The sequence below is a fragment of the Numenius arquata genome, chromosome 8 (genome assembly GCF_964106895.1).
Source record: "Numenius arquata chromosome 8, bNumArq3.hap1.1, whole genome shotgun sequence".
Classification (NCBI taxonomy): domain Eukaryota; kingdom Metazoa; phylum Chordata; class Aves; order Charadriiformes; family Scolopacidae; genus Numenius; species Numenius arquata.
The window spans coordinates 16,376,585-16,390,232 of record NC_133583.1 but is presented as its reverse complement, the minus strand read 5'-3'; the positions used below and the strand labels follow the sequence as shown (position 1 = coordinate 16,390,232).

Here is a 13,648-nt window from a genome sequence, read left to right as displayed (position 1 = left end):
CCGAGCCTCCCTGTCGAGGCAGGGGCAGGCGTGGGTGGCGGGTCAGCCACCCTCCTTGGGGGACGGGCTTGTTCCCGTCCCAGCCCGGCACACCGCCCGCTCCGCTTCTTCCAGCTGAAGTCACCCCGGCCACAAGACAGACCTGTCTTCTCCCTCTTGTCCTGGCTGCGCAGCTCCCACCGGGATAAATCCACCACATCCCCAGCTCCTGGCATGCCAGGTGGGCGAGAGAAGCCATGCAGCTCTAACTGCCCCAGCCTGGCTGAGAGCTCGTTACACATTTACCCTGCGTTAATGAGGCATCACAGGCTGCTCCTGGCCTTCGGACCACACGAATGCTTCGCAGGCAGCCAGCCGGCCCCGCAGCCCTGGCAGGGCAGGGCTCTGGGGGTCCCACGGGGTGAGTCCCCCGACTGCGGGCACTGCGGTGGCAGCAATGTCCCCTTCCTCCTCCTCCAGCCCCACTGGGCTGGGCTTTGCAGCAGCAGATGAGGCTGGGGGACAGCAGCAACAAGCACCTTCACCCTGGCATCCCTCCAGGCAGGGACAGGACCAAGGAAGGAGGGATGGCTCCTTGGGGACATCGGGATGCTCTGCTCTGCGGCTGCGATCGGAGCTCGCCTGCACCTCTCCTGCCTTCCCAGCACAGGCGGAGGGGGTGGTGGCACCCCGAGGAGCCCCGGGGTGCCAAGGGGCTGTCCTCGGGTGGCTGGCCGGGTCGCTGGGTGCACGGGAAGGACACGGGACACAGTCGCCTTTTGTTGATGCCGGCCCCGGGAGCAGGGACCGGGGCTTTGCGTCCCCTCCCTCCGCCCCCGCCGCCGGCGGGACTGGCGCCCGACACTGGGGATTTGGGGTTTAAAGAGCAGGCGGCAGCCGCAGCCCGGGCTCACCCGCCAGGCAAGGAGGCAGGCGAGATCCAGCAGAGCCCACACGCCGTTAGCAGGTGAGATGGCGGCCGCGGGACACCGGGCTGACCCACCGAGGGAGGCCATGGGGTAAGGGAGCCAAGGTAGTGGAGCTCCCTGGCGGGGGTGGCAGGTCCCCGTGTCCCCTTGGTGGGTGCTGGCTGCCGGCAGGCTTGGGCACGGGCCTGAAAGGGAAGCAGGGGCGATGCCGGGCACGCGATGCCTCCTTGTCCCCATTACCCCATGGCAGAGTGGGCACCCCTGAGTCCTGTCCCAGCTGGGGCAGCCAGGGCCAGCACAGCAGCATTGGGGGGCTTCCCAAGCGATGCTCCTTCCCCAGGGCACTCGTTTATGGGAAAGGGGGGTTCACCCAGTGCCCTCCCACCCCTGGCTCCTCCACCGTGCTTGGCCCTGGGCAGGGCTTGCCCTGGCTGGCACCTGGTCGAGCTCTGAGACGTCCAGGGAAGAGGGGAGCCCAACGGCGGGCACCGGGCTGGGCAGGAGCGGGAGCTGGGCCGGCAGACAAGGCCCTATTGTGCCGCGCCGGGGCCGCCGACTTGCCCGTCAATAGCCGCATTATGCTCGGTGGTGGCCCCCCCCAAGCCTTCCCAGCCGCCGCGGCTCTGCGGGAGCACCGTGGGAGGTGATGTGAAGTGGCTGTTGTGTTGGGGGGCCAGGGTGAGAGGAGGAGGGTGGGCAGGCCAGGTCTGGGACATCCCCCTACACTACGGCCAGGCTGGGTGATGCTGGGTGACACGGCAGCAGGATGCTGCACTCCCCCGTGCCACTGGCTTTGGGGACAAGATGCCCTGGATGTGGAGTGGGCAGGCGCAGGGTGCACCCGCTCACCCCTGTCCCTGCTCCCCTGTCCTGGCCATCCTGCCTGGCATTGCCCGTGCCCAAGGTGGCCATGGCCAGCTGTACCACCGGGTGCTGCCCCAGGGCAGGGACAAGCAAAGGGCAGCAAGGGGCTGACACCAGCCCTGGGCATGGATGCCACCAGGCCAGCAGGAGCAGATGAATGGTCCCATGTGCTTCCGGGTGAGACACACCCCAGCTAAAATTACTGACCTCGTGACAGGGACACCATCCTATTTTTAAAGCCCAGAGGAGCTGGATGCCACTGGTTGGTGTGGCACAGAGCAGGGCCAGAGGGGCTGGGGCAGGGCAGCAGGGAGGGAGGCTCAGCCAACATCTCCCCTGCTGGGACGGGGACAGGGACAGGCCAGTGGCAGAGAGCCTGCGTGCCATGTCCCATGTGCTGTGGCTCTGCTGAGGCTCCTGCCCCACTGGGGTGGTTCTGAGGAGCTTCAAGCTCAGTGGTTTTCAGTGCACAGGATGTGGACCCTCTGCCTGCCCTGGAGCCAACAGGGTGGGATCCTAGAAGCCCCAGATCCCTCCCTTTCCCAAAAAGCCATTGCGCTGCACCGGGAGGATGGATGCCTCCTTCCTCAACACTGCCCCAAAGGGTCACCATGCACCCCATGGCTCTGTCCCCACAGCAGGGACACCCAATGGTGGCACCCCAGACGTGCTCAGGCGCCGGGGTGCACCCAGCACCCCACATCCCCTGGGTGGCACAGCTCAGCCCGTCACAGGGTGGGGACAATTAAAAAGGGATTAGCTGGGCTACACCGGCATGGTGCTGCCGGGAGCCGGTACCTAATCCCGGCAGGAATGTGCCAGGGCCACGCGGGTCCCTGCTGCGGGGGTCTCACACCAGCATGTTGTGATGGGGGGATGGATATAGGGTTGGGGGGGTGTATCCATAGACAGGGTGTGAGCCCTAAGCTGGTGACCCCCTGGGGACATTGACACCATGGCACGCTGAGGATGCAGGTGGCTGGGGTGCATTTGCTTGCCACCTGCCTAGGCCCTCGCACTGGCACACTTGGCACCCCACAGCCTCCGTCTGACACGTTCTCCCCTTGCACCAGGGACGGAGCAGCCACCTCATGCCAACCCGTGGCCCAACACCATGTACCACGAGGACACGCAACCCTTACCTGCCAGGCATGCCCATCAAAGCAGCAACGAGAGAGATCCCCACTGTGTTCGTGGCATGGCATGGCTCACTTCGGTCCCCCTGGAAAAGCCACGAGCTGCAGTGGGAAGTGGGGCTTGGGGCAGGGAGCCAGCCTGGCTAGGGATGGAGGAGCTGTGCAGGCAGCTAGCAAGGGACCCCATGCTGGGGAGATTCCCAAAGAATGCCTAAAGCCATGTCTTTGATGTCACCTCAAGGCTTTTTGGGGTGGCCAGGCCCAGGGGGTACCAGCTTGAGGCAGGTATCCCCATACCCAGGCCATGGGTGCAGGCTGGGGTGAGGATGCTTCTCCTCCCTCTACTCCTTCCTATTCCCCCAGCAAGCCAGCAGTGTCACCAGGAGTGCTGGCAGAGGCCACCCTGCTGCATAAGCACATCTCTTGGCCAAGTCCAGGTGGCACAGGGACACCTACAGCACCAGCTGGCATGACGCAGCTCACCCTGTCCCCCGGGTTTTGTCCGGCCCCAGCCATGATGGCTCCACAGGGGCGGACAGCTGCTCCCCAGCCTTCAGGGAGATGGGGGGGCCACCCTGAAGCTGCCTCACTTGCTCTGGGTCACCCCACAGGTCCCCATGGCACCACCAGGGCTCTCCTGGCAAGGTACCACTCACGCTTGGGCTGCAGGATTTATCCCCATCCCAGTGGCTAGCGGATGCCCGTCCCATCCCATGCCCCTCAGTGCGGGCTCTCCAGCAGCCACTGGTCCTGGTGGACCCATCCGATGGCATGGATACATCCCATGCCGGATTGGCTCACCCACTGGCACAGGAGGTGTGGGGAGCCGTTGGCCACTGCCTGCCGCCGTGCTGCCCCCGGGAGCCCTGCGGAGGCGGAGAGGAGCCGTTTCCTACCACAAACACCACTGGGGGCTCAGGCGCTGCCGGCAGAGCTACCGATGCTCGCCAGAGCCGGAACTGCCGGGGGAGATTTGGCCCAGGCAGCAATCCCCGGGTGCGGATCTGCCAGCGGCAGGGAAAGGGATCAAAGAGCGAAGGTGCCGGCACCTGCTCGCGCTGCCGGCGGTGACACCCCCGTGCTGGCAGGGGGCCAGGCCACTGGCACCTGGCCATGCCGCCCTCCACGGGGCTGGCAGCAAGCACGGGGATGCGGGCGGGATGTTGGTGGTGATGCCCATTCCAGCTGGGGACCGTCACCCTGCCAGCACCCAGCGGCTTCAGCGCTTGCCAGGAACACCCGGCAGGGTGGGAAGGGGTGGCCGGCGGGCGACGTGGCGCATCCCTCCCGCGCCGTTTTTTCCGGAATGGAAGCCCGGCCCTTCTGACGCCTGATGGTTTCTCCAGGCGGAGCTGCTGCCAGTGAGGTCTCCGCAGGGCTCCGGGGCTGGGGTGACAGTGACATCACTCAGCCACCTCGCCACGTGTGCTGGGAGAGGCACTGGGTGGAAAGGTCCCAGCTGGGCGGAGGGAAACTGAGGCACGGTGCTAGCACAGCAAGGAAAGGTGTCCACTGTGCAGGGTTGGGCACAATGTCCCTGTCCCCACCGTCCCAGCTTGCCGTTCCAGCTGGGGACAGGGACACTGTGCCCAACCCTGCAGGGGCCACCCAGCCCAAAGTCTCGCCGCGGCTCCAGGGCAAAGTCTTATGGCAAAGTAGCTCCTGCTGTGCCAGTGCCAGCAGTTCCCCGTCCCCTTGCTGTCCCCATCCCCCTTGTCACCCATGATGCTGGGCTGGTGCTGGCACCATGGCACAGCGGGGAGGGCAGAGGGTGCCACCCAGGCCATCAGCAGGAGGGTTACCGGCAGGGAGACGGAAGGGCATCGCCCGGGCACCCTGTCTGGCACGGCTCCTCCTGCCTGCTGCTGGCCTGCCTGCGCCTGCCTGCACAGCTGCCTGCTGAACCTGCTGCCTGCCTGCGCCAGCTCTCTACCTGCACCTGCACCTGCCTGCACCCGCTGCCTGCTGGCACCCGCTGCCTGCCAGCACCCCCCCCCCCCCCCGACTCATCCTGCACCTGCCTGCACCCGCTGCCTCCCTGCCTGCACCCCCGCCTCCCCACTCATGCTGGACCTGCCTTCCTGGACTCCCGCACCTGCAGGTAGGGACAGCCAGGAGTGCCGGGGCAGGGGACACGACAAGGCAAGGGGTGGCCCCCAGGGCAGCCCGTGTGTGTCCCCCCCATCCTGAGCCCTGCCCTGCGATGCGCGCGTGGCCCTGCTGCCGGCACCGCTCAGCACTTGCTATTCTTGGCAGCGGCGGTTGGAAAATGGGAGGCAGCGGAGGAATTTTGTTTGCTCCGGGCTGGGCCCAGGCCAGACATCTGGGCTGCAGCTGAGCGGGGAGCGGGACCAGCCCCCCCCCAGCCCCTGGCACGGCCCCCAGTGCCCCCTGGTGTGGCCTCAGCACCTCCCGGCACAGCCCCCGGTACCCCATGCCCGGGCAGGCCGGCAGCTCCCTGCCCCGCGGACAAGGTGGCTCTGTCACTGGTGTGCTGAGCCACTGGTGTGATGAGTGTGGCATCCTCAGCTCTGCCCTGGGGGCGGTGGGTGTCACGGCGGGTGTCACCATGGGTCATGTGGCGTGGCAGCACGGCCGTCTGTGTGTGTGTGAGGGTGCCTGGGTGTTTTGCCGCGTGTGTGGTTTTGCACACGTCCGTTTGCACGTGCGTGTGTGTGTTTACACGTGTGTTTGCACACGTGTGTGCTTCCACATGTGTGTGTGTTTACGCGTGTGTCACCGTGCGTGTTTGCACACGTGCGTGCGGGGGGGATCCCGGCTTCTCGTGCCTGCGCCTGTTTGCACGGGTGCATGTGTTTGCACGCGAGTGTGCGTGTGCGCGTGCCCCCGGGGCCCCGCCCCTCCCCGCCGGGGCCGCCCCGGTCCCTCCCGGCGGACGCGGAGGGCGGGGCCGGGACGGGCCGAGCCGAGCCGGGACCCGGGATCCAGGTGGGTGCCGGGGACCCGGCGGGGTGCGGCGGCTCCCGGCGCCGGGGGGCTCCCGGGGCCGGTACGGGGAGTGGGGAGGTGTTCCGAGACGGGGTCTCCGCGCTGCCGTCGGGGGTCTTGCCCGGGCTGGCACCGGGGTGGGGGGGCTGGCGGCCGAGTCCGTGTCCCGGCTGGCACCGGGGCGTTGGGTCTGCCCGGGCTGGCACCGGGGGTCTCGGGGGCTGGGTCCGTGCCGGGGCTGGGGGAGTTGGCACCGGGAGTCACGGGGACTGGATCTGCCAATGCTGGCACCGGGGGTCTCCGGTGATGCCGCTACTGCCCGCCGTCCCCCCCTCCCCCCCGCCTTAACCTGCCCCCCGTGTCAGCATCGGGGCGGGACAGCCGGTGTGGGGGGTCCGTGCCTGGGGTCTGCCCTGGCCCCTCGATGGGGGCTGGCAGGTGCCGGGCAGGCGGCAGGACCCCCGGTGCCCCTGCCACAGCCCTCGCTGGCCGGCAGCCGGTGGGGCTGGCAGAGACCGGCGGGTCCCCCGCCTCATCCCAGCACCTCTGGAAATGCCATTAGCGCCTGCCGCCCTCACGCCAGGCCATCGGGCAGCCCAGCCCTGGGGCACTGTGCCCGGCCGGGGCCAGTGCCCACTGCCCGTGGCCTGCCCAGGACCCGCTCTCCGCTCTGCCAGCCCAGAACGGGGCTGCCCCTGCCCGCAGGAGCCCAGGGCAAGCCCCAGCCAGCCATGCCGAGCAGCAGGCAGGCGTGCCCAGATGTGTGCCGGGCACTGCCACGCATGCGTGTCCCCCTGGCCAGCACCCACCGCAGCCTGGCTCATGCCATGCCTGAGTGGGGTTGCAGAACTTGTGTCGAGCCCGGTGCCATGGTGGGGCTTCGGTCATCACCGGTGTCTCGATGAGGCCCTGGTGGCTGTGGCACGGCTGAAAGCCGCTGGCTGCGCCGGGGGCCAATGGCCGGCGTGGCTGGGCTTGTGCTTCGCACGCGGCGCAGGGAGGTGCCGGCTGGCACGTTCGTGCTGCCTGCAGCTGCCCGGGGCTGCCGCGGCATGGCCAGCGGGCGAGGCGAGGAGCTGCGTGTTGGCACGATGCTCACGATAACCATCGCCTCCCACTCCCTGGGGGAGAGCGTGCCAGTGCTGGAGACGGAGGAGCTCTCCCCCTACCCTGTGGTGGGCACCCATGAGGGCGGTGGGCATGCCAGTGTGGGCTCCTTAGGGGATGTGGGCACCTGCTCGGCCAGAGCTCCCCAAACGCAGCTCCATTCATGAGGTATTACAAGAAGGGCCGGGTGCCAACAGTGGTGGCTGTAGCAGTGGGGTAACTGAGGCACGGGACCCCATGACTCCCCAGCTTGCCCAGTGCTCGGGAGTCTGCTGCCTGCCTGGGGTATCCTGTCCAGCTGGCACCACCCCGGTACTTGCCCCCTCCCTGCAGGACAGCTCTGTGCTTGCAGGCAGAAGGGGGCAGAGCCCAGCACCCTCCTGCCAGCAGGGCTCGGGCAGGCGTGGGGAAGGATGGGTGCTGCTCAGCCGGGCTGCCTCAGTTTCCCCAGGGGCAGGAGCGGGAGGGCTGCTCCCGGAGCCCGTTTGGTTCAGGATCAGATTAATGGAGGCTTAAAAACTGAGGAGGGATGCACCTGGCCCGTGTCCCCCCACAATCACTGGGTCATGCCCAGTGTGTGGGGGGGTCCACTCGTGCTGTGCCGGGTTGCCCTCCGCCGATGCTTGGGGCTCTCCGGATCCCATCGGCAGGGCCGGGGAGGGATTGTGGTCTGGGACTGTGGGGAGGGGGCTGTAATCCGAGCTGAGGTCTCGCTTCTCTGCCCCAGCCGCGGGGCCACCAGCCAGACCCGGGCCATGAGCCGCACGCTGCTCCTGCTCCTGCTCCTGCTGCGTGGCCCTGCCGCCACCAGCCGCCCCCCTCCTGCTGCCACCCCCCGCCTCAAGCTGGCCTTCCCCGGTGAGTGTGGGACATGGGCAGGGTAGGGAGACACGGGGTCGGGTGTGGGTGCACCGGTGCCGTGTCAGCACCCAGCATCATGCCCGGGGGACGGGAGCATCCGGAGGCGGGGGGCAACATGGCGGGAGGGGTGCGAAACCCTGGTACAGCCGCCTCACCGGCACCAGTACTGCCCTCCTCACGGGCTGCCGGGCTTTGGCACGGGCTGCCAGGTTCCTCACCTGATGCCAGTGCCCCCAGGGCCACCTGCCTGCCCTTGGGGCCATGCCTGCACTTGGGCCTTTGCCCTCGGCCCCCAGCGTGTGCTGGCTCAGGTGCCTGTCCCCCTGCAGTGCACCGCAGGGCACTCCCCAGTCCTGGCTGTCCCATGTCTGGCAGGGACACCGTGCCATCCAGGGAGCCGGTGCCGTGTCCCAGCTGGCTACCCCGTGGGCTCCGGCACAGCGCGGGGGGCTTTGTCCGGCGGCGGGTCCCGGCGAGCACTCTCCTCCCAGCCGGACAAAGGGCTGTTTGTTCCCGCCGTGGTGGGATTAGCTCCGCGGGGCAGGGAATGGCCCCTTCTCCCCCCCCCCGCCGCCTGCCGCCGGGGTGGGTAGTGCAGGGATGGATGCTGGGGGGGGGCGGGGATGGGAGTCAGGCTGGCCTGGGGATGGGTGCAGTGCTGGCACAGGGTCCCTGAACCTGGTCAAGCCAGTGGGACAGGTTTGGGGGAGGGGGTGGGAGGTGGGGGGGGGGGGGGGGGGGGGGGGCAGGGGGGCATGGCCAGACCCAGGACCCCCCGGGGTGTGTGTCCGGGGGGGGAGCGTGCCGGGCAGCAGTGGGTGCCGCGGTGGGGCCGGGCTGAGCAGTGCCGGCGGGTCCCGGCAGAGCTGCGGGCTCGCCACGGTCTGCGCCTCTTCACGCTGGAGCGCTCCTGCTGCTATGAGGCCCTGCTGCTGGACGAGGAGCGCGGCCGCCTCTTCGCCGGCGCCCAGAACCACCTCCTCTCCCTGGCCCTGGATGACATCAGCCAGCGGGACAGGAAGGTAATGGGTGGGGATGGGGACACACCAGCTGGGTGGCCCCAGACGCACCCCAGGACTGTGAGCATCCCTCTCTCCCCCCACAGATCTACTGGCCGGCGCCGGTGGAGTGGAGGGAGGAGTGCAACTGGGCTGGCAAGGACATCACCGTGAGTGCTAGGGGACCGGAGCATGCCGGGGTGTGCCGGGGGGGTGCCAGAGGGCTGCCCCATTACCATCTCCCCGTGGCCTCCATCCCCAGGCCGAGTGCATGAACTTTGTGAAGATCTTGCACCCCTACAACCGGACCCACCTGTACGCCTGCGGCACCGGCGCCTTCCACCCCGTCTGCGCGTTCGTGGAGGCCGGCCAGCATGCAGAGGTGAGCCCCCCCACCCAGCACCTCCGCAGGCCCCCGCTACTGCCACACCCCTGCCTCCCATCCTTACCCCCCTCCAGGAGCCCCTCTTCAAGCTGGACCCCTGGCACACCGAGGATGGCAAGGGGAAGAGCCCCTATGACCCCCGGCACACAGCCGCCTCCGTCCTTGTGGGTAAGGGACAGCTGAGCCCAGCGCTGGGGGGCAGCCATGGCAGGGAGGGGGGGTAACGGGAGATCCCCCATAACACTTCCCTTGGTGCCTGCCAGGTGAGGAGCTCTACTCTGGGGTGGCCACCGATCTGATGGGACGGGACTTTACCATCTTCCGTAGCCTGGGCCGGCGTCCCTCCATCCGTACCGAGCAGCACGACTCCCGCTGGCTCAACGGTCAGTGCCAGCACGGCATCGCTGCTCCCTGGAGGCATCGGGGCAACTAGTCCTCCAGGCTCTGCCATATCCCATCCTCCACTGCCTGCGGGGGGTGATTTGGGGGGTCTCTGTGCCCCCTGCAGGCTCCCAGTGCCCAGTGGGGTCCCACCCTCACCCTGCCTGTGCCCCGCAGCCGGGCAGGGGGTGGTCTGCACCCTCCTGGGACCCCAGCAGGTGCCCCAGGGTCCCTGGGGAGCAGAGCTAGCAGGAGCATTGGAGGCGGCACCCTTCTCCCCCCAGAGCCCAAGTTCGTGGCTGTTTTTTGGGTGCCGGAGAGCGAGGACCCTGATGATGACAAGATCTACTTCTTCTTCCGCGAGACGGCGGTGGAGCGGCAGCAGGGGCTGGGCAAGACCAGCTTTGCCCGCATCGGCCAGATCTGCCGGGTGAGAGCATCCGTGGGCAGGTGGGCTGGGGGCCGGGGGTGCCCATGGGTGCCACCCATCGCTGCTGACGTCGGTACCTTCCCTTTCCCGGCAGAACGACGTGGGCGGGCAGCGCAGCCTGGTGAACAAGTGGACGACCTTCCTGAAGGCTCGGCTCATCTGTGCTGTGCCAGGACCTGATGGGGCAGACACCCACTTCGATGAGCTCCGTGAGTGCCGGGGGCATGTCGGGGACAGCCCCCTGGGGTGGCCCTGGGCATCCCTGGCATGTCGGGACGGCACTGAGGCCCTCCCTGCTTGCAGGGGATGTTTTCCTGCTGCAGACAAGGGACAAGCGCAACCCCCTGGTCTACGCCGTCTTCTCCACCTCCAGGTCAAGCCCCCTCCCTACCACCCCTCTCCTGTGCCTGGTGGTGCCCCCCATGCCCCTCACATTGTGTCCTCTCTCTCCCACCAGTTCTGTTTTCCAGGGCTCGGCCATCTGCGTCTACGCCATGGCCGACATCCGCCGGGCTTTCCTGGGCCCCTTCGCCCACAAGGAGGGTCCCAACTACCAGTGGGTGTCGTACCAGGGACGTGTGCCGTATCCCCGTCCGGGCATGGTATGTGGTGTGGGGGTGTCCCGCCTGGTGCCACTGGTGGGGTGACGGTACCCGGGGTATGTGGGAAGCGAGACCTCCTCCCTGGCTCAGTCAGCACCGCCTCCCCGCAGTGCCCCAGCAAAACCTTTGGCACCTTCGGCTCCACCAAGGACTTCCCAGACGAGGTGATCCAGTTTGCCCGGCATCACCCGCTGATGTACAACCCAGTGCTGCCCCATGGCCAGCGCCCCCTCTTCCTGCAAGCCAATGTGCCCTACACCTTCACCCGCATTGCTGTGGACCGTGTCACCGCTGCTGATGGCCACTACGATGTCCTCTTCATCGGTACAGGTATGTGATGATGCCAGGGCTGGGGCAGGGGGTGAGAGCTGGGCGATGCCAGGGCTGGGACCCCCGGCCTCACCCCTCCCTGCCCTCAGATGTGGGCACGGTGCTGAAGGTGGTCTCGGTGCCCAAGGAGAGCTGGCACCGCATGGAGCCGCTGCTGCTGGAGGAGCTGCAGGTCTTCCAGGTGAGGAGGGAGCTCTGCAGTCCCCAACTCGGATCCACACCACACCCCCCCCCGGCACTCCCTTGTGTTGCCCGTGCTGCAGGTGGTGCCGGGGCACTCCAGCTGCTGCGACATGGGAGCTGGCAGCCCGGACACCTGGGTCCCCCCCACACGCCCTGACTCCTGCCCATGCTCTGCCCACAGGATGCCTCCCCCGTCACCAGCCTGCAGCTCTCCTCCAAGCGGGTAAGGGGGACCCCAGGTGGGTCCTCATGTCCCACTGTGGCTCTGCCTGGCGCTGTGCCATAGTGCAGGGGTGCTCAGCCCCCCTTCATCCCCACCCCCCCCAGCAACAGCTCTATGCCGGCTCAGCCACGGCGCTGGCCCAGCTGCCCCTGCACCGCTGCGGTGCCTACGGCAAAGCCTGTGCCGAGTGCTGCCTGGCCCGGGACCCGTACTGCGCCTGGGATGGCACCGCCTGCACCCGCTACGTGCCCAACACCAAAAGGTAGGTGAAGTACCAAGACACAGTGCTGGGGTGGCCAGCCTGCCCCGAGGCCAGGGTGAGGGGCGCGGGCCCCGCTGCCGCAGCCCCTGCTCCTCCACCACCTTCCCGCAGGCGCTTCCGCCGGCAGGACGTCCGCAACGGTGACCCCAACGTGCTCTGCTCCGAAGGTGAGCTGGGACATGGCTGGGATTTGGGGGTCAGCCCTGCCGAGGCAGAGGGGTGACGGCCAGGCCATGTCCCCCCCAGATCCCCAGCGGGGCAGCGTGCCCCAGAAGCAGCTCTACGGGGTGGAGGGCAGCACCGCCTTCCTGGAGTGCATCCCCAAATCCCTGCAAGCCCAGGTCCTCTGGACCTACCAGCGCACCCCAGATGACCCACAGCGAGAGGTAGGCTTTCCCCGGCTAGGTGCCGCCGGCGGGACCGTGCCGTGCTGAGCTGACCGCCCGTCCCCGGTGGGTGCCGCAGGTGCAGGTGGACGCGCGGGTGGTGCAGACGGAGCGGGGTGTCCTGCTGCGCAGCGTGCAGCGTGCCGACGCCGGCCTCTACCTCTGCCACGCCACCGAGCACGGCTTCACCCAGCCCCTGCTACAGCTCTCCCTGGAGGTGATCGGTGCCCGGCAGGCAGCGGGCATGGCCCCCGCCGGAGACCCCCAGCTCACCGCCGGCCCCCCCGGCCGCAAGGTCTGGTATCGGGACTTCCTCCAGCTGGTGGAGCGTCCGCCGCTGGGGCCCACGGACAGGGTCTGCCAGCGGCTCTGGAGCCGGGGGAGACCCCTGCCGCCCCCTCGTGCCCACGCCGGACCCCCCAGCCGCGGGCAGGGTGAGGAGCCACGCAAAGCCCGCCGCCGGCGCACCCACGAGGGGCCACGGGCCGAGCGGGGCCCCCGCAGCGCATCCCCCTGGTGACCCCGGGGCCGGCCCCGGGCACCGGGCTCTGCCTAGGAGCGGGGCTGCGGGCAGGGGCAAAGCCCCCCGCCGGCCTCGGCCGCCCCGCCGGCACCACCGGAGCCGGGCACGGGCAGCAGCGGGGGGCTGCAGCTCCGGGGCCAGGAGGGCAGCTGGGCTGACTGCACCCCCCCCGGGGGACTGCCGGCCGCCCTTGCAACCGGCTCCAGCACCGGTGGGGGGACCCAGCTGGCTGCCGGCACCGCAGAGTCACCGAAATATTTATTAACGACTGTTACAGATGAATGTAAACCTGCCCTGGTGGGGGTGGCAGGGCCAGGCTGTGTGTCGTCCCCCCCCCGCACGTGGTGCCATGGGGGTACGGGGCAGCAGGGCCACCCTTGGGTCCCAGGGGGCCGCGGGCAGAAGCGGGATCCCAGAGGGGCAGGATGGGCGCTGGCAGGACACGGGGGGCCCGGCGGGAGGAGGGGTGCCCAGAGAGGAGACGTGGGGGGTACAGAGGTGGTGCCTAGCCCCCGGGTACAGAGCAGGGGCGCGGGGGGGCTTGTACTAATTGATCACAATAAAGCAGAAGATTCAGTCCAGGGTCCCGTGTCTGTCCCAGAGCCCTGGGGAGCGCTTGGGGGGGGTGAGTGGGGGGATACAGGCGGGTGGGCTACAGCAGGGAGCCCCGCTGGCACTCTGAGTCGAGGGGGTCAGGGTGCTCAGTGCTTGGATGGGGGGGCCACGTCCCGCAGGTACATCGCCAATGCCGATGGGATCCCCCCAAGCTTACAGCTCCCCGTGCTTTCGTTTCTGGAAGAGGAAAACCGAAACTTGGCTTGGCGTGTTTCCTGCTTGATGTCAACAGCCCAGCACTTACGGCAGTGACAGGAGGTGATCTCGGGGCACGGGCACCACAGGCAGGCACTGGGACAGGCAGGGCACCGCCAGCCCTGGGAAGGGCCTGGCGCAGGGTCCCCGTACTGGGAAGCTGCCTGTGGCCAGCTGGGCACCCAGGGCAGGAGCCCACCAGGGAGCGGGGGCCAGGAGCCGGGGGTGGCAAAGCCCCAGGGCTGGGGCTGCCTCAACTTCCCGGTGGTGATGCCACCGGGGCAGTGGCCCGGGAAGGTTTAAAACTTGC

The 13,648-nt window shown here is 68.5% G+C and overlaps 1 protein-coding gene across 1 annotated transcript; it reads left to right on the top strand.

Moving 5' to 3' along the window:
• Positions 1-236: 236 nt before the first annotated feature.
• SEMA3B (semaphorin 3B) lies at positions 237-12,525 on the top strand. The gene is given in 19 exon segments (XM_074152193.1): positions 237-317; positions 320-390; positions 7,692-7,822; positions 8,690-8,847; positions 8,931-8,993; positions 9,086-9,205; positions 9,283-9,376; positions 9,472-9,591; positions 9,874-10,019; positions 10,114-10,228; positions 10,323-10,392; positions 10,477-10,621; positions 10,732-10,951; positions 11,041-11,132; positions 11,316-11,357; positions 11,462-11,619; positions 11,731-11,786; positions 11,866-12,005; positions 12,085-12,525. Coding segments are annotated over 19 exon segments (2,463 nt in total).
• The last annotated feature ends 1,123 nt before the right edge of the window (positions 12,526-13,648 follow it).